This window comes from Chlorocebus sabaeus, chromosome 6 (assembly GCF_047675955.1).
Source record: "Chlorocebus sabaeus isolate Y175 chromosome 6, mChlSab1.0.hap1, whole genome shotgun sequence".
Classification (NCBI taxonomy): domain Eukaryota; kingdom Metazoa; phylum Chordata; class Mammalia; order Primates; family Cercopithecidae; genus Chlorocebus; species Chlorocebus sabaeus.
The window spans coordinates 51,117,326-51,139,298 of record NC_132909.1 but is presented as its reverse complement, the minus strand read 5'-3'; the positions used below and the strand labels follow the sequence as shown (position 1 = coordinate 51,139,298).

Below are 21,973 nucleotides of genomic sequence, written 5' to 3'. Positions count from 1 at the left end.
GGTGTCAGTCCTGCCTCAAGACTCCAGAGAGATAAAGAGACCTCAGAGACAAAGAGACTCAGACCCAGCCAGAGGCCCAATGGACAGCGGGAGGGGTGGGTGGAAGAAGGCTGGTCTCTGTCTGACCAAGCCCCCCCAGAATAACGTAAGCTGCCCCCCTAGGTGGAAACAATGACACAATCAGCTCCCAATACCAAGGGCCTGACATCACAAGGGGGGGGAAGGCAGCAGAGGTTGGGGGGGTGCCCCGCCCCTTGGCAAGCCCCTACAGCCAATGGAATGGCCTTGGAAGAGACCCGGGCCGCCTCCGGAGCTTCAAAAACGTGTGAGGAGGGAAGAGGGTGCAGACGGAACTTCAGCTGCTGCCTTGGTCCTCAGCGTCAGTACTGCGCCACTACCCCCCGCCAGAGCCCACCGGCCAGCATGTCCTCTGCTCACTTCAACCGAGGCCCTGCCTACGGGCTGTCAGCCGAGGTTAAGAACAAGGTAGGGCTGGAGGGCCTCCCTGGCCTGGCCCACACGTCCTGCCAGGCCAGAGCCCCGAGCTTGGGGTCCCTTGAACCCCCTCCTACCTATCCTATGTGACTCGGAAACTAAGAGGGGAAAAGGGAGTGATATGGGATAGGGGCTGCCTGTCTCCCCCTAAACATCCCAGAGCCCCCAGCTATGGTTGGGGGTGGAATAGGGGGGCACACAGCCATACATAAACAGAGGGGGTCAGTCCATTGCAAAGATACCCACCTGATCAGTCTTCTTTTAACCCTTTGTGTTCTTGGGGGGAACAACATAGGGGGAAGACTTGTTGATTCTTCCATATCCCCCAGCCTCACAAAGAAATTGGGGAGCGCTTGAGAGCTGGGGTTCCTGGGAGGTGACGCCGGGAAAGTGTGGGAGATCCTGAAGGCAAAGGGGGACGGTGGAGGGCAGGAAGCGGGCATCAGAAGTGCGGCAGGGGTCTCCTAACTGTGGAGCTAGGAAGATACCTGGACACCACCTTCATGCTGTGGATGGGTAAACAGGTTCGGAGAGGACAGGCAAATAGCTGGGATCCCAGGTAAAGCAGGTACAGCACTGGGACCCTGGAGTCACCCCCCATATACCAGGATGGTCTCAGGTTCTCCCAGCTGGAGAACTTGAAGTTTCCAGCCCACTGGAATCGTCCCAACAGCACTGCCGAGGGAGGAGTTCCTGCCCCATTTGACAGAGGGGAACACTGAGACTCAGGGTGGCTTTTCCCAGGGTCCTATGGTGAGGAAGTGGGGGACTAGGTTGGAACCTGGGTCGGGGGATCCTCGGGGCTGGAGGAGGGGGCTGGTTGGAGGAGGGGGCTGGTTGGGGGCGGGTTCTCGGGCGAGAGACAGATCCCAGCGCCGCCCTCCTCCCCCCAGCGCCGGCCCCAGAGCCGCGCAGAGCCGCCGCGCCTTATAAGGCGGCCTCGGGGAGCCCAGGCCACGCTATATAAGGGCCGGTTTGCTTTATAAAGCCGGGCTGGTGGTGTGGGGGGCGGCAGGGCCGGGGCCAGGTGAGGGGGCCGCCCCTCCCACCTCCCCCCACCCACCCAGGAGAAGAAAGGGCAGCCCGGTCCCCTTGGGACTGGGAGCCTGGCTGGACTGTGGCGGAGGGTTCTGGAGAAATGGGAGTGGGGGAGGAGGGGGACGGTGGAGAGAGGGAAAAGCCGCGGGGAGAGGCAGACAGGGATACTGGGAGCCTGAGACACCCTAGGGACAGACGTGGGAGGGCAAGCCAGGAGCGAGATAAGACCTAGACAGGGATGGAGGGGCAGGGAAGGGAGACAGAGCCCCACCCCCCACCCCAGGCAGGAAACCTGGAGACAGAGAAAGACCTAGAGAAGCAGAGATGCAAGACCCAAGAGCCCCGCCCCTGGCCAGACAGGGACTAGCCACCCAGAGAGATGGGGACCCCAAGACTGGGCCAAGGAAAGACACCGCTGGGGAAGAGAGAGACAGAGGAGTCGTGGGGCTTGATAAGGGGGAGAGAGATATACAGACGTGCAAGCCTCTACCCCTAACCAGAGACAGAGCCCGGGAGCCGAAGACCTGGGGGACATGGAGAGACAGAGATGTATGACCAGCACTCCTCTGCAAGCCAGCACCCAGGGGCACCTCCTTAGACTTCCTTCTTCCCTTCCTGAGGTGCCCCTTCTTCCAACAGGGGACGCAGAGGGGGCAGGGCTAGAGGAAGAGAAGCCCCAAGTTTGGCCTGGACGTAAAACCAGGGGACCGGGCGCCACCCCTCTAGCTCAGAGGATCCAGCTCCCCACACCCCACCCCTCGTCTACATTCCCTGGTGCCAAACCTCAGAATGCCCGGAATGGCCCCCTGGGCAGGTGCCACCTCAGCCCTGGCTCTCGGCCCTCCCCAGCCCCCACCCTCCCAACTGGGTGATCTGGGGCAAAATTGCCTTAGTTGGGAAGGACGAGGGAGATCAGGCTCTAGGAGGCTCGGATAGGACCCAGGGAGCCCAGGCTGCCCCCACTGCATCCTCACCCCTTTCTCTGTGCCCCCCCGCCCCAGCTGGCCCAGAAGTACGACCACCAGCGGGAGCAGGAGCTGAGAGAGTGGATCGAGGGGGTGACAGGCCGTCGCATCGGCAACAACTTCATGGACGGCCTCAAAGACGGCATCATTCTTTGCGAGTGAGTGAGGCTCTCAAAGCCCAGACCCTGCACCTCCGGCAACTCCATGCAGCCCCCTCAACCCCCAAAACAACCATGATCCTGGAACTGAGTTGAACACTTTCTGTTGGATACCTTTGGGGTGGCCAGTAATCACTGTGCCCATTTAACAGGCACAGAAAACTGAGGCTCAGTTAGGTGAAATGCGTTATACCAGGTCCCACGCTGTTTCAAGGAAAACGACTCCAGAATCTTAACCACCATGCTATACAGGGTAGGCCCATCTATGGCCGCCAGAGTCCCCAGAAAGAGCAGTCACAGCTAAAAGGCAGCAGTCAACAGCTGTTCATGGCTGGCTTGGTGACATGAGGAGAGATGTGCGGCAATAACTAAAGTAGGCCCTGGTTTTCTTTCTGGATTTCATTTTGTTTTGTTTTTTGAGATATAGTCTTGTTCTGCTGCCCAGGCTGCAGTGCAGAGGCACGATCTCGGCTCCCTGCAACCTTTGCCTCCTGGGTTCAAACGATTCTCCTGCCTCAGCCTCCCCAGTAGCTGAGATTACAGGCACACACCACCATGCCTGGCTAATTTTTGTATTTTTTTTTCAGTAGAGATAGGGTTTCACCACATTGGCCAGGATGGTTTCGAACTCCTGACCTCAACTGATCCACGTACCTCGGCCTCCCAAAGTGCTGGGATTACAGGCACACACCACCATGCCCGGCTAATTTTTGTATTCATTTTTTTAGTAGAGATGGGATTTCACCATGCTGACCAGGCTGCTCTTGAACTCCTGACCTCAAGTGATCCACCTGCCTCGGCCTCCCAAAGTGCTGAGATTACAGGCATGAGCCACCTCGCCTGACCTTCTTTTTTTTTTTTTTTTTTTGAGATGGAGTCTTGCTCTGTCACCCAGGCTGGAGTACAGTAGCACAATCTCAGCTCACTGCAACCTCTGCTTTCCGGGTTCAAGTGATTCTCATGCCTCAGCCTCCTGAGCAGCTGGGATTACAGGCACCTACCACCTCGCCCAGCTAACTTTTGTATTTTTAGTAGAGATGGGATTTTGCCATGTTAGCCTGGCTGGTCTCGAACTCCTGACCTCAAGTGATCTGCCCGCCTTAGCTTCCCAAAGTGCTGGGATTACAGGCATGAACCACTGCACCCTGCCGGCCCTGGTTTTCTCCTCACCTCAAAACCTCATCGCTGAGGGAGGTGAAAACCCTAACAGCTCCCAAGCTCCAGTTCCACTGCAATCTTAGTGTGATAGGGCCCTAAACCCAATCTGGGCCCGATTTGCATTTGAATCTGACCCAGGGCAGAGTGACTGTGAGTGCGATCGGAAGACTTTGAAGGTGCAGCCTCATCAAATCCTAGATGCTGGGAAGAAGAGGTGTCAGGGGTGTTTTACCTTGTTCCATTCCCATCCACTAGAAACAAAGAATTGGCGGGTGGGGAGGTGGGCACACTGGTGTCCCAGCTCAGACAGAGGACTGCTCAGATGTCAAACAATGCAGTCCCAGCTTGGGCAACATAGTGAGATCCCATCTCTACAAAAAATTTTTGTTTTGATTAGCTGGGCGTGGTGGCATGCACCTGTGGTCCCAGCTACGCGGGAGGCTGAGGTGGGAGGATCGCTTGAGCCCTGGAAGTCAAGGCTGCAGTGAGCTATGATCACGCCACTGCACTCCAGCCTGGGCGACAGTGAAACCCCGTCTCAAAAAAAAAAAAAAAAGACCTAATGTAAATGACGAGTTGATGGGTGCAGCAAACCAACATGGCACTTGTATACCTATGTATCAAACCTGCACATTGTGCACATACCCTAGAACTTAAAGTATAAAAAAAAAAAAAAAAAAGAGTGGGCCGCACGCGGTGGCTCACGCCTGTAATCCCAGCACTTTGGGAGGCCGAGGCGGGTGGATCATGAGATCAGGAGATCGAGACCATCCTGGCTAACATGGTGAAACCCCATCTCTACTAAAAATACAAAAAATTAGCTGGGCGTGGTGGCGGGCGCTTGTAGTCCCAGCTACTCAGGAGGCTGAAGCAGGAAAATGGCGTGAACCCGGGAGGCAGAGCTTGCAGTGAGCCGAGATCGCACCACTGCACTCCAGCCTGGGTGACAGGGCGAGGCTCCCATCTCAAAAAAAAAAAACAAAAGTGTAGTGCAGTCACCCATGTAGTCAGTCATTCACTCATTCATTCATTCATTCATGCAAGAAGCATTTATGAGTTCCTGCTGTGTGCCAGGCTCTGATCTAGGCATTGGGAACTGTGAACAGAACAGACTCGACTGAGAGCTCAAGGACTTTTAGTCCTAGTTGAAGAGATCAATCAAATCATTGATCAAATAATCACAGGAAAATTCAAGCGGAAGGGAAGCTGGGAGGGTCAGGTGCATCCGATGTCTGCGGGTGGAGGGTGTGCAGTTTCCTAGAGAGTGGTCTGGGAGGCCTCTCTCTGAAGAGGTGACAATTGAACAGAACCTTGGGTGAAGTGAGGGAGGACTCAGGGGACCTGAGAGAAGAGTGAGCAAAGCAGAGGGGGCCACCAGTGCAAAGGCATGAGATAGGAGCGTGCTTGGGGTGTTCCAAGAAACAAGGAGGAGGCTGGCATGACGAGCACCAAATGATTGAGTAGAAGTGGAGATGAAGTCGCAGAGTGAACTGAGAGTCAGATGGTGGAGAGCCTTTTATTTCATTTATTTATTTATTTAGAGACAGAGTCTTGCTCTGGTGCCCGGGCTGGAGTACAGTGGAGCAATCATAGCTCACTACAGCCTCGACTTCCTAGGCTCAGTTGATCCTCTCACCCCAGCCTCTTCAACCCTAGCCTTCTCAGTAGCTGGGACTACAGGCGCACATCACCAAGCCCGGTGAAGTTTTCAGGGTTTTCTTTTTGTAGAGACGTGGGTCTCACCATGTTGCCCAGGCTGATCTCAAACTCCTGGGCTCAAGTCATCCTCCTGTCTCGGCCTCCCAAAGCACTGGGATTACAGGTGTGAGGCACTGCACCCAGTTCTACAGAGGGCCTTTTAGTCCATGCAGAGGACTTAGGATTTCATTCTGAAGGCAGTGGGAGGCTCCTGGAGGATTTGGAACTGGAAGGTAATTTGAACTGTTTAAAAATGGCCATTCTGGGCCAGGTGTGGTGACTCACGCCTGTAATCCCAGCACTTTGGGAGGCTGAGGTGGGGGGTATCACTTGAGGTCAGGAGTTCAAAACCAACCTGACTAACATGGTGAAACCCTGTCTCTACTAAAAATACAAAAAATTAGCCAGGCACGGTGGTGGGTGCCTGTAGTCGCAGCTATTCAGGAGGCTGAGGCAGGAGAATGGCGTGAACCCGGAAGACGGAGCTTGCAGTGAGCCAAGATCACACCACTGCACTCCAGCCTGGGTGTCAGAGTGAGACTCTGCCTCAAAAAAAAAAAAAAAAAAAAAAAAAATTAGTGGAGCGTGGTGGTGGGCACCTGTAATTCCAACTGCTTGGGAGGCTGAAGCAGGGGAATTGCTTGAACCCAGGAGACAAAGGTTGCAGTGAGCCGAGATCACGCCACTGCACTCCAGCCTGGGTGACAGAGCAAAACTCTATCTCGGAAAAAAAAAAAAAAAAAAAAATCTGGCTGCTGGATGAAGAAGGGTGGGTCTGTAGGGAACAAAGTGGAAGTTGGGAGCCCATTACAAGAGGCCAGGAAACAGACTCTGGTGGCTGAGACCCAGGTGGAGGTGGCAGGGAGCAGTGAGTGGGCTTCTGGACTCATTAAAAGGCAGAGCCAAAGAACTTTCGAGGGACTGGATATGAGGCTGAGAGAAGGAGAAAGCGGGAGTTGGGGGCAAGTCCAAGGGCTCTGGCTGAGCACCTAGAAGGGGGCACTGCTAGGCAGGGCAGGTGGAGGGAGCGGGGAGTCTGGAGGAGGAAGCTGCATGTCAGGAGTCTGGAGCAGGGTGAGTTTGATTTGAGACGCCCAGATACCCACGGAGAGAGCTGGATGAGATGGCGAGAAACACAGGCTGCAGGGAAACGAGGGAGTTGCTGGCATACGGAGTTACCCAAAGTCAAGAGACTGAATGAGGCCAGGTGCTGTCGCTCATGCCTGTAATCCCAGTATTTTGGGAGGCCGAGGCAGGAGGATCACTTGAGCCCAGGAGTTCGAGACCAGCTTGGGCTATACAGTGAAACCCCATCTCTACAAAAAAAAAAAAAAAAAAAAAAAAGGTTGGCCGGGCATGGTGGTGTGTACCTGTGATCCCAGCTACTCGGAAGGCTGTGCGAGGATCACTGGAGCCTGGGAAGTTGAGGCTGCAGTGAGCTGTGATTGCACCACTGCACTCCAGCCTGGGCGACAGAGCCAGACCCTGCATTAAAAAAAAAAAAAAAAAAAGAGATGAGATCATTAAAGGAGTGAATCAGAGAAGAGGTCCCTGCTGTCTACAAGAGAAGAGGATGCTGAGACACGCCTGCCAGCGAGGCTTGGGAGATCCCGGAGACTCAGACACACCTAGGATAAGCAGGCTTTCTGACTGGGACCTGAGTCTAATTCCTTGGCATCAGCATCCCATTTGTGTATGTGCTTGAGTGGTTTGGAGGGGCTGTAGCTGAGAGCTGACTGCAGGGAGAAGTGACACTAGGGTATGGCATGGCCCCTTGTGGTCATCCTGTCACCCTCCTCCTGCTGGGCTGGGCTGGAGAGGGGGAGTAGAGGACACCTTTCTTTTTTTTTTTGGAAACGAAGTCTCGCTCTGTCGCTAGGCTGGAGTGCAGTGTTGCAATCTCAGCTCACTGCAACCTCTGCCTCCCGGGTTCAAGTGATTCTCTTGCCTCAGACTCCTTAGTAGCTGGGATTACAGGCATGCATCACCATGCCCAGCTAATTTTTGTATTTTTAGTAGAGATGGGTTTCACCATGTTAGCCAGGATAGTCTCGCTCTCCTGACCTCGTGATCCGCCCGCCTTGGCCTCCCAAAGTGCTGGAATTACAGGCTTGAGCCACCGCGCCCAGCCCTGGGGGGACACCTTTCTTACCTCCTCCCTACTCTTCTCAGATTCATCAATAAGCTGCAGCCAGGCTCTGTGAAGAAGATCAATGAGTCAACCCAAAATTGGCACCAGGTGAGCCCAGACCCAATCTCTTCCATCCTTTCCCACGAGCCCCTCAGACCTCTACCCTCCCCCGAGTGACCACAACCTGCCCCCCTCTAGCTGGAGAACATCGGCAACTTCATCAAGGCCATCACCAAGTATGGGGTGAAGCCCCACGACATCTTTGAGGCCAATGACCTGTTTGAGAACACCAACCATACACAAGTGCAGTCCACCCTTCTGGCTTTGGCCAGCATGGTGAGTGTGGGTGCAGGCTGGGCAGGGGGTGGTGGGTGGCATGTGTGGCCACTTGTGCCCCTGAGCCCAGTGAAGGTGGCTGGCGGGCAGGGATAGGGGAGCAGGTACTGTCAATAACATCCAAGGGGGCCAGGCATGGTGGCTCACGCCTGTAATCCCAGCACTTTGGGAGGCTGAGATGAGCGGATCGCTTGAGGTTGGGAGTTTGAGACTAGCCTGGTTTCACCAACATGGTGAAATCCCATCTCTACTAAAAATTACAAAAATTAGCTAGGCGTGGTGGCATATGCCAGTAATCCCAGTTACTTGGGAGGCTGAGGCAGGAGAATCACTTGAACCTGGAAGGTAGAGGCTGCAGTGAGCCGAGATCGTGCCACTGCCCAGCCTGGGTGACAGAGCAAGACTCCGTCTCAAAAAAAAAAAAAAAAAAAACGTGTCCAAGGGGACTGTGCAGCCTGGAGACCCCCTCGTCAGTCCCTTCTTTCCCTGCCCCACCCAGGCCAAGACGAAAGGAAACAAGGTGAATGTGGGGGTGAAGTACGCAGAGAAGCAGGAGCGGAAATTCGAGCCGGAGAAGCTAAGAGAAGGGCGGAACATCATCGGGTTGCAGGTACGGCCCTGTCCTCACTCAGCAGAGGTTATAGAAGCCAGGAGCGCATCCTGGTGTCTGAAGGCTTTTGGGGACAGGATATTTGGCATTAACTATACTATAGGTCGGGTCGTGTGCTTATCCGCACCTTCCATTCACAAACTCGCTCTGCCAACAACCCTAGCAGAGAGGTGCTTGTTCTCACCATACCCTTTCCACAGATGAGAAAACTGAGGCTTGGAGAAGCTGGCTCGCTTTTGCCCAGATCTTCCAGCTGATGTGTGGCAGGCTGGGACTTGAATGCTAGGAGTCAGTCATGTGATAGGCCCACTCTGGGCCTCACTTTCCAGTCTTGAAATGGTGCCTCAGGCGGGGTGCAGTGGCTCACACCTGTAATTCCAGCACTTTGGGAGGCTGAGGCAGGAGGATTACTTGAGGTCAGGTGTTTCAGACCAGCCTGGGCACCACCATCTCTACAACAAATTTAAGAGTTTAGCCAAATGTAGCGGTGTCTGCCTGTGGTCCCAGCTACTTGGGAGGCTGAAGCGGGAGAATCACTTGAGCACAGGAGTTCAAGGTTACAATGATTGCATCATTGGACTCCAGCCTGGGCGACAGAGTGAGACCCTGTCTCTAAAAAATGAAAATGGGCCGGGTGTGGTGGCTCACACCTGTAATCTCAGCACTTTGCGAGGCCAAGGCGGAAGGATCACTTGAAGTCAGGAGTTCGAGGCCAGCTTGGCCAACATGGTGAAACCCTGTCTCTACCAAAAATACAAAAATTAGCCAGCGTGGTGGTGCATGCCTGTAGTCCCAGCTACCTGGGAGGCTGAGGCAGGAAAATTGCTTGAACTTGGGAACAAATGAGATGCTGTCTCAAATAAAATAAAATAAAACAAAAAAATAGAACAAAGTAAAATATAAAAATAAAATAAAAAATGGGCTGGGTGCAGTGGCTTACCCCTGTAATCCCAGCACTTTGGGAGGTTGAGGCGGCTGGATCACCTGAGGTCAGGAGTTTGAGACCAGCCTGGCCAATGTGGTGAAACCCCATTTCTACTAAAAATACAAAAAATTATCCGGGCATGGTGATGCCCACCTATGATCCTGGCTACTCCAGAGGCTGAGGCAGAATTGCTTGAACCTGGGAGATGGAGGTTGCAGTGAGCTGAGATCGTGCCACTGCACTCCAGCCTGGGGAACAGAGCAAGACTCCGTCCCAAAAAAAAAAAAAAAAAAAAAAAAAAAATTAAAAAAATGTTGCCGGGCACGGTGACTCAAGCCTGTAATCCCAGCACTTTGGGAGGCTGAGATGGGCATATCATGAGGTCAGGAGATCGAGACAATCCTGGCTAACACGGCGAAACCCCATCTTTACTAAAAAAATACAAAAAACTAGCCGGGCGTGGTGGTGGGCGCCTGTAGTCCCAGCTACTGACAAGGCTGAGGCAGGAGAATGGCGTAAACCCGGGAGACGGAGCTTGCAGTGAGCTGAGATCCGGCCACTGCACTCCAGCCTGGGCAACAGACAGAGTGAGACTCCGTCCAAAAAAAAAAAAAAAAGTGTTAAAGCAGTGCCTCACCCTCTCACATCAGCTACGCCTCGTGGCCCATGATGAGGTCTGTAATTATTGATGTGATTCTCCTTCTGACTTCCTAGATGGGCACCAACAAGTTTGCCAGCCAGCAGGGCATGACGGCCTACGGCACCCGGCGCCACCTCTACGACCCCAAGCTGGGCACGGACCAGCCTCTGGACCAGGCGACCATCAGCCTGCAGATGGGCACCAACAAAGGAGCCAGCCAGGTGAGTGGGGGCCCCCGGGGCACGCCGTCAAAGCCCGGGACACTGGTCACCCCATGGCCTGACTACATCACCCTTCGCAGGCTGGCATGACCGCGCCAGGGACCAAGCGGCAGATCTTCGAGCCAGGGCTGGGCATGGAGCACTGTGACACGCTCAATGTCAGCCTGCAGATGGGCAGCAACAAGGGCGCCTCGCAGCGGGGCATGACGGTGTATGGGCTGCCACGCCAGGTCTATGACCCCAAGTACTGTCTGACGCCTGAGTACCCGGAGCTGGGCGAGCCCGCCCACAACCACCACGCACATAACTACTACAATTCTGCCTAGGGCCACGAGGCCTTCCCTGTTTTCCCCCCAAGGGAGGCTGCTGCTGCTCTTGGCTGGATCCAGCCAGACCCAGCCGACCCCCTCTCCCTGCATGGCATCCTCCAGCCCCCGTAGAACTCAACCTCTACAGGGTTAGAGTTTGGAGAGAGCAGACTGGGAGAATGGGGGGCCCACTGGGGGGAAGGGGACCCTCCGCTCTCTAGTGCTACAGGGTCCAACATAGAGCCGGGTGTCCCCAACAGCGCCCAAAGGACGCACTGAGCAAAGCTATTCCAGCTGTCCCCCCGCTCCCTCACAAGTGGGTACCCCCAGGACCAGAAGCTCCCCCAGCAAAGCCCCCAGAGCCCAGGCTCGGCCTGCCCCCACCCCATTCCTGTAGTGGGAGCAAACTGCATGCCCAGAGACCCAGCGGACACACGCGGTTTGGTTTGCAGCGACTGGCGTACTATGTGGATGTGACAGCAGCGTTTGTAACGCGAGCACTTTCTTTTTTTTTTCTATTTCACTGGAGCACAATAAATGGCTGTAAAATCTCCTGAGGCCTCAGAGCTGCTCTGTTTTGGATACGCTCCATATCCTGCACACACATCTGCACACACGTGCCCACACGCACCCTAAGATGCACATACACACTCACACGCACCCTAAGACACACACCTCACTGTAGCCACTCAGACACAGGATAGGCACTCCATCACACCCACATGCAAAGTCCACACACCACACACACACACTCCCCCCTTTCACACACAGATACGCACACACATGCAGTACACACTCCTCACGACATGTAAAAAAGGCATAGCCAGCCGAGCACCGTGGCTCACGCCGGAAATCCCAGCACTTTGGGAGGCTGAGGTGGGAGGATCGCTTGAGGTCAGGAGTTCAAGACCAGACTGGCCAACGTGGTGAAACCCTGTTTCTACTGAAAATACAAAAATTGGCGGGGCTTGGTGGCGCATGACTGTAGTCCCAGCTACTTGGGAGGCTGAGGTAGGAGAATTGCTTGAGCCCTGGAGGTCTAGGCTGTAGTGAGCCAAGATGGCGCCACTGCATTCCAGCCTGGGCAACAGAGCAAGACTCCGTCTCAAAAAAAAAAAAAAAAATATATATATATATATATATATATATATGGCACAGTCAGAAAGTCAATGCACACACACACATACACACATACACACACACGACCCACACTGCTCTCCCAGAGGCTTGTGGATGGTGGTGACAAAGAGCCTGAGTACTGGGCCAGGCTGGATGGCATGTGAATCACAGAGCAACTGCCTGGGTGACCTCAGGCAATCACTTCCCCTCCCCAGACCTGTTTTCCCATCAAAATAATGGGGACAGTGAACCTCATGTGGTCATGAAATGACACCCCCAGATGGGGTACATGTTTAATTGCTGGTAAAGACCAGGTATCAATAGAGAAAGGATGACAAGTAGGGGTCCTGGTGGGCCTGTGGGCAGGGTGAACCCCTTAGCCCCAGACTGTGAGGAGGGGAAAGGGGACAGGGAGAGGGGCACTTCTGAGCCAGGGCAATGGTCCTTTACTGACTAGCACAGGGCACCATAGGGCACGGTTAATTTTGTGCACCCCGCCCACTCTCAGCCCTCTTAAGGCTAAGCCTGCCAACTCGGGACCCTAAAAGGCTGTGTCCAGGGCCTCAACCTCCTCATGTTTCAGAAGGGACCCTGTTATCCCCGGGAGGAGGGAGAGGTCCGCAACCATCAGGATTCCGAGGAGGAGAGGAGGCAGAGAAGCGAGGAGCGGGGCACGGAGCTGTCTTCTCCCCAGGGAGGGCAGGGGTTGAGGCTGGAACGTGGAGACCTGTGGAGGCAGACACCAGAAGACCCGCGCACAGACGCACGCAGCCCCTGGGGCCTCGTAAACCGGATTCCAGGCGCTCTTGGCTTGGCTACCACAAGTTCTGTTCCCCCAGGGCCGGCGCGGGGAAGCTATGCTGAGGAGGATCCCGGCCTGGCCCAGGGCCCTGCCTCCTCGGGAAAACAGCACCATATTAGCACTTAGCCTCTGAGACTGGGGGTGGGCAGGCGGCAGGAAGGGCCCCGGGTGCCAGAGGAACAAGTCCCCTTTCTGTTGGATGCCAGAGGGCCACCATCTTAAACCTAGGTGCCTATCACTCTGCCCATGTCTGTTGGCACCTGCCAGGGCTAGCGGACCTTACCTGGGATCTCGGAGGTGGCAGGATCACCAGGGAAGACATGTCATGGCAGAGTGGGCCTGGGGGCGGCGTACAGGCCAGATGCAGCAGCCCAGTCTGGCAGCCAGGGCTTCCGGGCCAGCTCAGTGTCTCCCTCGGCTGTTCACATTTGTCCGTGCCCTGGGTGGGCCCCAGAGCTGCTCAAACCATGTCTGGCATTTCCATCCTCAGCACGGCTCCAGGAAGAAGGTGCTTTCATCCCCTGCACTGTAGCAACGAGGACTCTGAAGCACAGGTCACCTGCCACCTGGGCTCATGAGGCCAGGTGGAGGGTCCGGCACTGCCCCAGGTTGCTGGGTGTTGTGGTCCTTGTCACTGGTGTGACCAGCTGAGGGGACATCAGCCCTCAGGTGCTCCCCATCAGCCACGCACATCCCGCCCCCACACCAGCCTTCTGAGAGTCCTTAACACCCTTGGACAAAGGTCCCTTTCATGTTTCCCTTCCCAGTGTCCCTCTTCCACCCACTACCTCCAGGATGGCCTGTGAGCTGGTCCCTCAGCCTGGACTCTGGGCTCACAAGAAGTCAGACTGTCAGTTGTGGAGCCTGGTTTCCTGGGTTCAGATTCCCCGTGCCACTTTCTGGCTGTAGGATCTTGGGCCAGTGACCTCCTTCACCTCTAGCCTCAGTTTCCTCATCTTTGAACCTGGGGTTAGCTTGGCACCTGCCCCACAGGGTGGCTGTCAGGACACTGGGGTGATGCAGGCAAGGCCAGAGGTCAGCATCTGGCTAGAGGTGGCCCTACAATGTCACCGCCTCAGCCTGCCCCTCCCAGAAGCCTCCTCTGACCACCTGTTCTGTCTCACCTACCCCATTTCCTAATGTGACTGCTGTAAACACCTGGCCAGATGTCTGCCTGCTCCACCACCCTGAATGCTTACTGACTGAATAAAATGCTGGGCGGTGTGAAGGGCTGGTCACATGCGCCACCAGACCACCTCCCAAACGCTGGAACCTCAGGTCCCCTCTCCTTCCTCTGGTGACGAGGCAGACGCAGAACCCAAGACACCACGGACAGCAAGGGATGTGAGCTGGCTGCTTTATTTAAGGGCTTGTGATTGACAGCTGTCCCCACCCCAGCCCTTGCTTCCTCTACAAAAGCAACTGAACACAAAACTGGGCTTCCTTGTTAACATGGGGAGGGTGGCGGCTCCCTGTCAGGGCCCAGCCCAGGGACCTGGGGAACGGTGGCTTTGAATCCCAGGCCACGGGCACTAGATGGTGGAGAAGGAGGGCGGGAAGTCCAGTTGAGATGGGCACGGTGCTGGTGAGGAGGCTGGAGAGGTCCAGTTCCAGCCTCTACTGGGCTTCCCTTGTCCAGGATATCAGGAAACAGCCCCCCACTTCCGCCGGGGGGGAGCCAGAGCCCCAAAGCTGGGGGGCCAGGGGCTGAAGAAAGGAACACAGCAAAGGCTTTTGGCGCCAAGAGAGGTCAGTTCAGGCCCCTCAGGCACAGGAACCCGCCACCACCGCGTATCTATGAGCACACACTCCCGGCCACCCCAGTGACACGTGCAGTCACACACACACCCACATCCACTCCACTGGCACAGACACCCACTCACACCCACGCCCACTCTACACACGCACACAGAGGGCTGTGACAGCCCAGGACCCACACCCTGGACCCCTGGAATGTCTCTGGACCAGAACCGAACAGCTGGGTCCACAGTAGACGGGGCTGCTCAGGGGGTGGGTCCTCTGTGTTGCTACTGATTGGCTGCCTCGCAGGCGTCTATCCAATCACTGTACACATCCACAGGTTCTGACAGATCTGAGCCGCTTAGGTCAAGGGTGATCATTGGCATTGGAACCCTGCCCTGCACCTTCTCACCCCACATAAATCAGTAGGTGGCACCTGTTCCTCTGGACGGTGCCCTGCACCAGGGCACACAGTGGGCCAGAGGAGCAGGGTCCGGACTCCAGCCCCCTCTCCATCCTCTGGAAAAAGCCCAGGTTTCTAAGGATACACGTTATGGGCGTCTGGAATTCCTCTAGGCACACAGTACAAGAGATGACTCCGGTGTTGCGGGCACGGTCCCTGAAACAGACCAAGAGAAGGGACTGGTGAGCAATGTGCCCGGGGCCTGTGGGTGATGACGCCTTCCCCAAGGGAGGCAAGGGGCAGGATGGAGAACAGCAGGGAGGAGGTGGTGGGGAGGATGGATCCCTTGCCCCATTCCCCACTCACATTTTCACATCACAGGATTTCTCGTGGTTGCAGAAGGGGCAGGTGAACTGGGTCTCGAGGGTGCCCGTCATCTTCTTCTTGGGAGGCGGCTTTCGTTTGGACTTTCTGCGCCCCATGTCTGCAGATGGATGAGCCTGTGGGGAGTGGCAGATGTCAGTGGTTTGAGGAAACCACGCAGCCCCCCCGCTCAATGCTCTAGAAAGCAGGCCAGAAAGAGGGTCTGGGACTTGCACTATGGTCCCGGGGCCTCTGCCCTTGAGCGATGAGGCCCTTAGTCCCGAGACAGGAGGGAAATCCCCTGTCCCACTCTGGATGGAAGGGGTGAGCGGAGGCTCTAACCCCGTCTCTCTCACCTACTGCATGACCTGGGCAGGTTACTTAAGCTCTCTGTGCCACAGTTTCCTCATCCATAAAACAGAGACAAGGCCAGACATGGTGGCTCACACCTGTAATTCCAGACAGCACTTTGGGAAGCTAAGGTGAGAGGATCACTTGACGCCAGGAGCTGGATACCAGCCTGGGCAACAGAGTGAGGCCTCATCTCTAAAAAAAAAAAAAAAAAATTAAAAATTAGCCAGGCATGGTGGTGCAAGCCTGTAGTCCCAGCTACTTGGGAGGCTGAGATGGGAGGATCGCTTGAGCCCACGAGTTTCAGGTTTCAGTGAGTTATGATCCAGGCACTGCACTCTAGCCTAGGCAACAAGATGAAACCCTGCATCAAAAAAAAAAAAAAAAAAAAAAAGGGAAAAAAGGTCGGGTGTGTCCACTTTGGGAGGCTGAGGCGGGTGGATCACGAGGTCAGGAGTTTGAGACCAGCCTGACTACTATGGTGAAACCCCATCTCTACTAAAAATACAAAAATTAGCTGGGTGTAGTGGCAGGTGCCTATAACCCCAGCTACTCAGGAGGCTGAGGCAGGAGAATCACTTGAGCCCGAGAGGCAGAGACTGCAGTGAGCTGAGATCACACCTGCACTCCAGCCTGGGCGACAGTGCGAGACTCCATCTCAAAAAAAAAAAAAAAAAGATCGAAATAAGGTTGCTATCGCGCGAGACTCCGTCTCAAAAAAAAAAAAACAAAGATCGAAATAAGGTTGCTATCACAGAGGAGACTTGTGAGGTTGACACCAGGAATGGTAAGTACTTAGCACAGAGCTGGCCCATCATCGCTGGCGCCAATACAAGGAAGCCACTGTTCCTGGGGAGAGTGGCCCAAGAGACTCCAAGACAAGCCAGCTGTTCAGGGCCGGGTGGAGCCTAAGAGCCTAGGAGCTGGTGATTTTATACTGGCCGCTCCTCTTGTCAAGGGACATGTAAGTACCATCCACGAAGAGTGACACTCAGGGCATCTGATGGCCTCCATCCAGATGACAGACTGCAGGGCAGAGAAGTAGGAACAAGCACCTCTGAGTAGAGGAACACTGTGTGAAGGCTCAGGGGCAGCTGTCTGTCCCCTGGCAGGTGGAGGAGAGAGGAGGGACAGGTGGGAGGGTTCTGGGTGTTTGGATGGATCCTGGGAGCTACAAGGAGTGAAAGGGTAAAGTCACCCTGGGCTTTTGAGGGACTGTGGTGTGAGTCACAATCTGGATGAAGACAAAGGCACAGCCAGGACAGGGTTGTTGGGGTAGAGATGGCAGAGGGCGAGACATGGCAGCGGAGCGAGTGAGTATGACGAGAGGAGGAAAGTCCAGGATGACTCCCAGGTTTGTGGTGGGGACACAGTGGCTAGAGGGAGAAGATGGCATCATTCTCTGATGTGTAACACAGAGGAAGAACAGGGTTTTGGAGAAAATGATGGGGTTGGGTGGCACCGGGATATCCAGGAACAGATGTCCAGGAGGCAGGTGGGTGGGGAAACAGCAGCAGTTACCACTGAGCCCAACTCCCCTGCTAGGCACGGTGGTCAGGGCACTGTGCTTGCCATCCCTGAGCCTCCTATGGCACCTCCTCCAACACACACACACACACACACACACACACACACACACACGACTCCTGGTTCTAGCATCGTTCCTCTGTGGCAGGGGAGGTCAGCAGTCTGCCAGGATCTTCCAGAATAAACAGTGGAGTTTCATTCATTATTTGCTGATCACTTCCTATGTAACACCCCCAACTCTTTTTGTTTGTTTGTTTTTGAGACGGAGTCTTGCTCTGCCGCGCAGCCTGGAGTGCAGTGGTGTGATCTCGACTCACTGCAACCTCCGCCTCCCGGGTTCAGACGATTCTCCTGCCTCAGCCTCCCGAGTAGCTGGGACTACAGACGTGTGCACTACCACGTGTGGCTAATTTTTTGTATTTTTAGTGGAGACGGGGTTTCACCGTGTTAGCCAGGATGGTCTCGATCTCCTGACCTCGTGATCCGCCCGCCTTAGCCTCCCAAAGTGCTGGAATTACAGGCGTGAGCCATTGCACCTAGCTCTTAACTGCACCCCCAGCTCTTAACTGTGATGCTTCCAATTCACTGAGTAAATAGAAGCAGTCCAAAGACAGCTCCTAGGACCAACTCATTCAGCCATCCACCCACTGTCTTTATTTATTTAAGAGATGAGGTCTCGCTCTGTTGCCCAGGCTGGAGTGCAGTGGCATGATCACAGCTTGCCGAAGCCTCAATCCTCTGGCCTCAGCCTACCCAGTAGCTAGGACAACAGGTGTGCGCCACCACTCCCAGCTTCGGCATGCCTCCTTTACTATGGAAGTATGTTCCTGCAAAAACAATTTGTTCATTCTGCCCTGGCTCCCATCCCCTTTTCTTTGAGCAACATCGAATTTTCCAGCTCCACTGAATCACTCTCACACACTTGTTATTACCTCTCTCCTCATTTAAAAAGGGGGAAAAAAAGAAAGTCTCTTCATCCTCTTCCAGCTATGATGCATTTCTTTGCAGACTGTTTTAGTGTACAGCCATCTGCATTCCTGTCCATCTCTCTACGCCCCTTGCCTCCAAACTGAGGTCACTGGTGGCTCCATACTGCAAATCCTAATGGCAGTCTTCTGATTTGAGGGATCCTTCCTCCCCTGAAAGCACATGTGGCTCTCAGGACCCCATGTGCTCCCTGTCCTCTGCCTCACTGGTGGCTCCTGCTAGTCTCCTATGCTCCTGCCTGTCTGCCAACTTGCCCTCATGAAGAGAGCACATGAGTTTGGGCCAGGTGCGGTGGCTCACACCTGTAATCCCAGCATTTTGGAAGGCCAAGGTGGGCAGATCACGAGGTCAGGAGTTCGAGACCAGCCTGACCAACATGGTGAAACCCCATCTCTCCTAAAAATAAAAAATTAGTCAGGCGTGGTGGTGCATACCTGTAATCCCAGCTACTTGGGAGACTGAGGCAGGAGAACCACTTGAACCCAGAAGGCGGAGGTTGCAGTGAGCCGAGGCACTCCAGCCTGGGCAATAGAGCAAAGAGCCCGTGATTTTAATTGTTGGATCCTCTCCTTTCTGGCTATACTCACCTACGTGAAGATTTCACCCAGTCTTAGGTGCCTGCTCTACACTGAGGACGCCTGCTTCTCCAGCCTTGAGTCTGTCCTCTGAATTGCAGACTCTGATCTATCTGCCTCAGTCACTCCTCCACCTGATGTCTAACTTCCACCTAATACTAAATATAACATGTCAAAAACCAAGGCCCTGACACTCCAACCTGCTCTTCCACAGTCTTCCTCATCTCAGCTAACAGCAATTCCATCTTTCTGGATAATCAAATCAAAAACGGATTCGGCCGGGTGGTGGCTCACGCCTGTAATCCCAACACTTTGGGAGGCCAAGACGGGCGGATCACGAGGTCAGGAGATGGAAACCATCCTGGCTAACACGGTGAAACCCCGTCTCTACTAAAAATACAAAAAATTAGCCGGGCGTGGTGGCGGGCACCTGTAGTCCCAGCTACTCGGGAGGCTGAGGCAGGAGAATGGCGTGAACCCGGAGGCGGAGCTTGCAGTGAGCGGAGATCGCGCCACTGCACTCCAGCCTGGGCGACAGAGCGAGACTCTCCTCTCAAAAAAGAAACAAAAGAAAAAAAACAAACCTTGGATTCATCCTCAATGCCTTTTTCTCTCACACATCCCTTAGGCGATCCTCCCCCTGCCCCTCTACCTCTGAAATACAAATTAGCCGCGGCACCATGCCCAGCTAATTTTTGTATTTTTTGTAGAGACGGGCACCCACCATGTTGCCCAGGCTGGTCTGGAACTCCTGGGCTCAAGCGATACTCCCGCCTCGGCCTCCCAAAGTGCTAGCATCACATGCATGAGCCATTGTGCTCAGCAATAACCACTATTGAATACATCAATCAATCAGTTTGCTTGTAACTATCACTTTGAGAGGTCACGCCTGTAATCTCATCACTTTGGGAGGCCCAGGTGGGAAGATCACTTGAAGCCAGGAGTTCCAGATCAGCCTGGGCAACATAGTGAGACCTCTCATCTCTACAAAATTACAAAAATTAGTCCCGAGTCTGTAGTCCTACCTACTCAGGAAGCTAAAGTGAGAAGCTTGCGCCCAGGAGGTCGAGGCTGCAATGAGCTATGATCGCGCCACTGTACTCCAGCTGGGGAGAGACAGCAAGACTCTGTCTCAAAAAAAAAAAAAAAAAGTCCAAACAAAATCTACGGATGAGCCCCAGGAGCTCATTTTGCCCAGGGACTACAGTCCCCCCATCCCATGAATGGGGTCTGGCGTGCACAAGGACTGCAGAGGCTTCGGCCTGTCCTGTGACAACGTTAAGTCCAAGCGCGCCAAAAGGGGATGGTAGAGGAGTCATCCCCCGAATCTGCTGGGACCCAAGAGGTGGAGGGTTGGCTGTTCCTCCAGACTCACTAAGGCTTCGGCATCGCCTCCCGACGGCCGCCCGGAGGAGCCAGGCGTCCCGGTTGTCGCGCTGGGAAGGCTGGGGTCCGGGGAAGTCAGTCTCCCCGACCTGCCTTCCCCCAAGTTCGAGGTCCCAGGAGCCTCCTCCAGGACCCTGTAAACGCACGGAGTCGAGGAACTCCCAGTCCTGCCCGGCCCCAACGCCCACTCGCACGAGCCGCACCGGCACTCACCTTCTCTAGCTGCGAAAGCTCCCTTCACCCGGGAGACAGTGACTTCCGACTCCTGCCGGAAGCGGAAACCCCTCTCCTCCATTCAGGTCCTGGCTACCCCTAGCTGGGACAGCCTCGCAAATAGGCCTTGCCTCCTTCGCCGGTGCTCTGAGCGCACGCGTACTCAAATAGGAGCGCTCCGACGGGGGCGCAGTGCGCCTGCGCAAGCGTCGGTGCGTATTTACCTGTAGCTGCGCGCATTGCAAGTACTTCTGGTCAGCTCCCAAGAACGGCAAGTGAGGAATATGAAATACCCTTATGGCTAAATCAGGGTGAAGGGGAAGCTTGTAAGCTTGAGAGACGCTCTGCTCCAACTAAAAAGTTCAGGTTCTGATCCAGCAGATGAAGAGGGAGGTCTGAGAAGCTGCAGTGCTAACTCGCTCCCAGGTGACTTCCATGCTGCCGATTCGCAGACCATATTTTGAGTGCCCAGATTGTAATAGATGAAGTTGAGTGGACAGGCGGGGGCCGGATTCCATGGAGCCTCGTGGGCCGTGTTAAGGACTTTTATTTTTTATTTTTATTTTATTTTATTTTATTTTTTTTGAGACGGAGTCGCACTCTGTCGCCCAGGCTGGAGTGCAGTGCCTCAATTTTGGCTCACTGTAACCTCCGCCTCCCAGGTTCAAGTGGTTCTCCTACCTCAGCCTCCCGAGTAGCTGGGATTATAGGCGCCGGTCACCAGGCCATGCTTATTTTTGTAGTTTGTTTTTTTGTGCTTTTTTTTTTTTTTTTTTAGTTGAGATGGGGTCTCGCCCTCTTGGCCAGGCTGGTTTTGAACTCCTGACCTCGTGATCCACCCGCTCGGCCTCCCAAAGTGCTGGGATTAGAGGCGTGAGCCACCACGCCCGGCCATGGACCTTTATTGGTTTTTGTTTTTGTTTTTGTTTTTGTTTTTTTCTGAGACAAGGTCTTGCTCTGTCGCCCAGGCTGGAGTGCAGTTGCGCGATCTCGGCTCACTGCAACCTTAGCCTCCTGGGTTCAAACGATCCTCCTGCCTCAACCTCTTGAGTAGCTGTGATTACAGGTGCGCACCACCATGCCTGGCTAATTTTTGTACTAAACCACGTCTTTAATTTTTAATTTTCTACTAAACCACATCTCGAACTGTTGGTCAGGTTGGTCTCGAACTCCTGACCTCAAGTGATCCACCCGCCTCGGCCTCCCAAATTGTTGGGATTACAGGCGCGAGCCACTACGCCCGGCCTGAAAAAGATATTTCAAGATGGAGAGAGAGAGGGATTAGCTGTGTCACATGTCCCCGAGTTGAAGAAGATGAGGAAAGAGAATTGACAGTTGAGTTTGGCAAGGATCTGGTCCGTGGAGACCTTGATAAGAGCTGTTGCATTAGAGTGTTCAGGAAAATAATTTGTAATGAAATGTATTTCAAGTACAGATGCTCCTTGACTTACGATGGAGTTACATCCTGGTAAACCTATCGTAATAAAGTTGAAAAATCTTAGAACCGACAAGTCAGGGACTGTCTGTAGAGGGATCTCTAGGATATCCCCTAGGGGGCAGTGTTACCCTGGGAACTTTCAAGTGTAACCAGTAGAACTGCCCTCCTGTGAGAGACCCTTTTTCAGTGCTGGTGCAAACTAGAATACACACAGGATGGAATCATACTATACAGTTACCGTGCAACTTGCTATTTCCACTTAACCATCTATACAAGTATACCTAGCTCTTGTTTTTAGTAGCTACAGAATTCATAGTGCAACTCTGCCATAGTATAATCAACCGTTATTCTACTGATGGACAATTCCTGGACCTTCCTGAGTTTTA

At 54.3% G+C, this 21,973-nt stretch overlaps 2 protein-coding genes across 5 annotated transcripts; one reads left to right on the top strand and one right to left on the bottom strand.

Annotated features, from left to right (window-relative positions):
- The first annotated feature begins 323 nt into the window (after positions 1-323).
- On the top strand, positions 324-11,236 carry CNN1 (calponin 1). Its single transcript, XM_007995328.3, has 7 exons — positions 324-486; positions 2,535-2,656; positions 7,685-7,751; positions 7,842-7,979; positions 8,479-8,589; positions 10,229-10,375; positions 10,456-11,236. Exons 1-7 carry the CDS (start codon positions 424-426, stop codon positions 10,699-10,701), a joined length of 894 nt encoding a protein of 297 aa, XP_007993519.3. The 5' UTR covers positions 324-423; the 3' UTR covers positions 10,702-11,236.
- A 2,711-nt stretch (positions 11,237-13,947) lies between these two features.
- ELOF1 (elongation factor 1) lies at positions 13,948-20,258 on the bottom strand. Of its 4 annotated transcripts, none has more exons than XM_007995332.3 (5): positions 20,150-20,184; positions 16,434-16,487; positions 15,114-15,247; positions 14,893-14,963; positions 13,948-14,696 (listed from the first exon to the last, which is right to left on the bottom strand). In XM_007995332.3, the coding sequence occupies exons 2-5, from the start codon at positions 16,473-16,475 to the stop codon at positions 14,632-14,634; spliced, it is 312 nt and encodes a 103-aa protein (XP_007993523.1). In that variant the 5' UTR covers positions 16,476-16,487; positions 20,150-20,184; the 3' UTR covers positions 13,948-14,631. The 4 variants fall into 4 exon arrangements, with proteins under 4 accessions (XP_007993523.1, XP_037847997.1, XP_007993524.1 ...); XM_037992069.2 differs by having other exon boundaries at positions 16,257-16,487; positions 20,150-20,172; XM_007995333.3 differs by lacking the exon at positions 16,434-16,487 and having other exon boundaries at positions 20,150-20,258.
- Positions 20,259-21,973: the final 1,715 nt, after the last annotated feature.

What these genes read in the sequence shown, in the direction of transcription:
- CNN1 (XM_007995328.3), top strand. Translation starts at nt 424, where the DNA reads ATGTCCTCTGCTCACTTCAACCGAGGCCCTGCCTACGGGCTGTCAGCC. An exon ending in GGAACATCATCGGGTTGCAG is followed by an intron (nt 8,590 to 10,228) that starts GTACGGCCCTGT and finishes CTGACTTCCTAG; the next exon opens with ATGGGCACCAACAAGTTTGC. An exon ending in CCAACAAAGGAGCCAGCCAG is followed by an intron (nt 10,376 to 10,455) that starts GTGAGTGGGGGC and finishes CACCCTTCGCAG; the next exon opens with GCTGGCATGACCGCGCCAGG.
- ELOF1 (XM_007995332.3), bottom strand. Translation starts at nt 16,475, where the DNA reads ATGGAGGCCATCAGATGCCCTGAGTGTCACTCTTCGTGGATG. An exon ending in AGTGTCACTCTTCGTGGATG is followed by an intron (nt 15,248 to 16,433) that starts GTACTTACATGT and finishes CACTCCCCACAG; the next exon opens with GCTCATCCATCTGCAGACAT. An exon ending in ATTCCAGACGCCCATAACGT is followed by an intron (nt 14,697 to 14,892) that starts GTATCCTTAGAA and finishes TAAGCGGCTCAG; the next exon opens with ATCTGTCAGAACCTGTGGAT.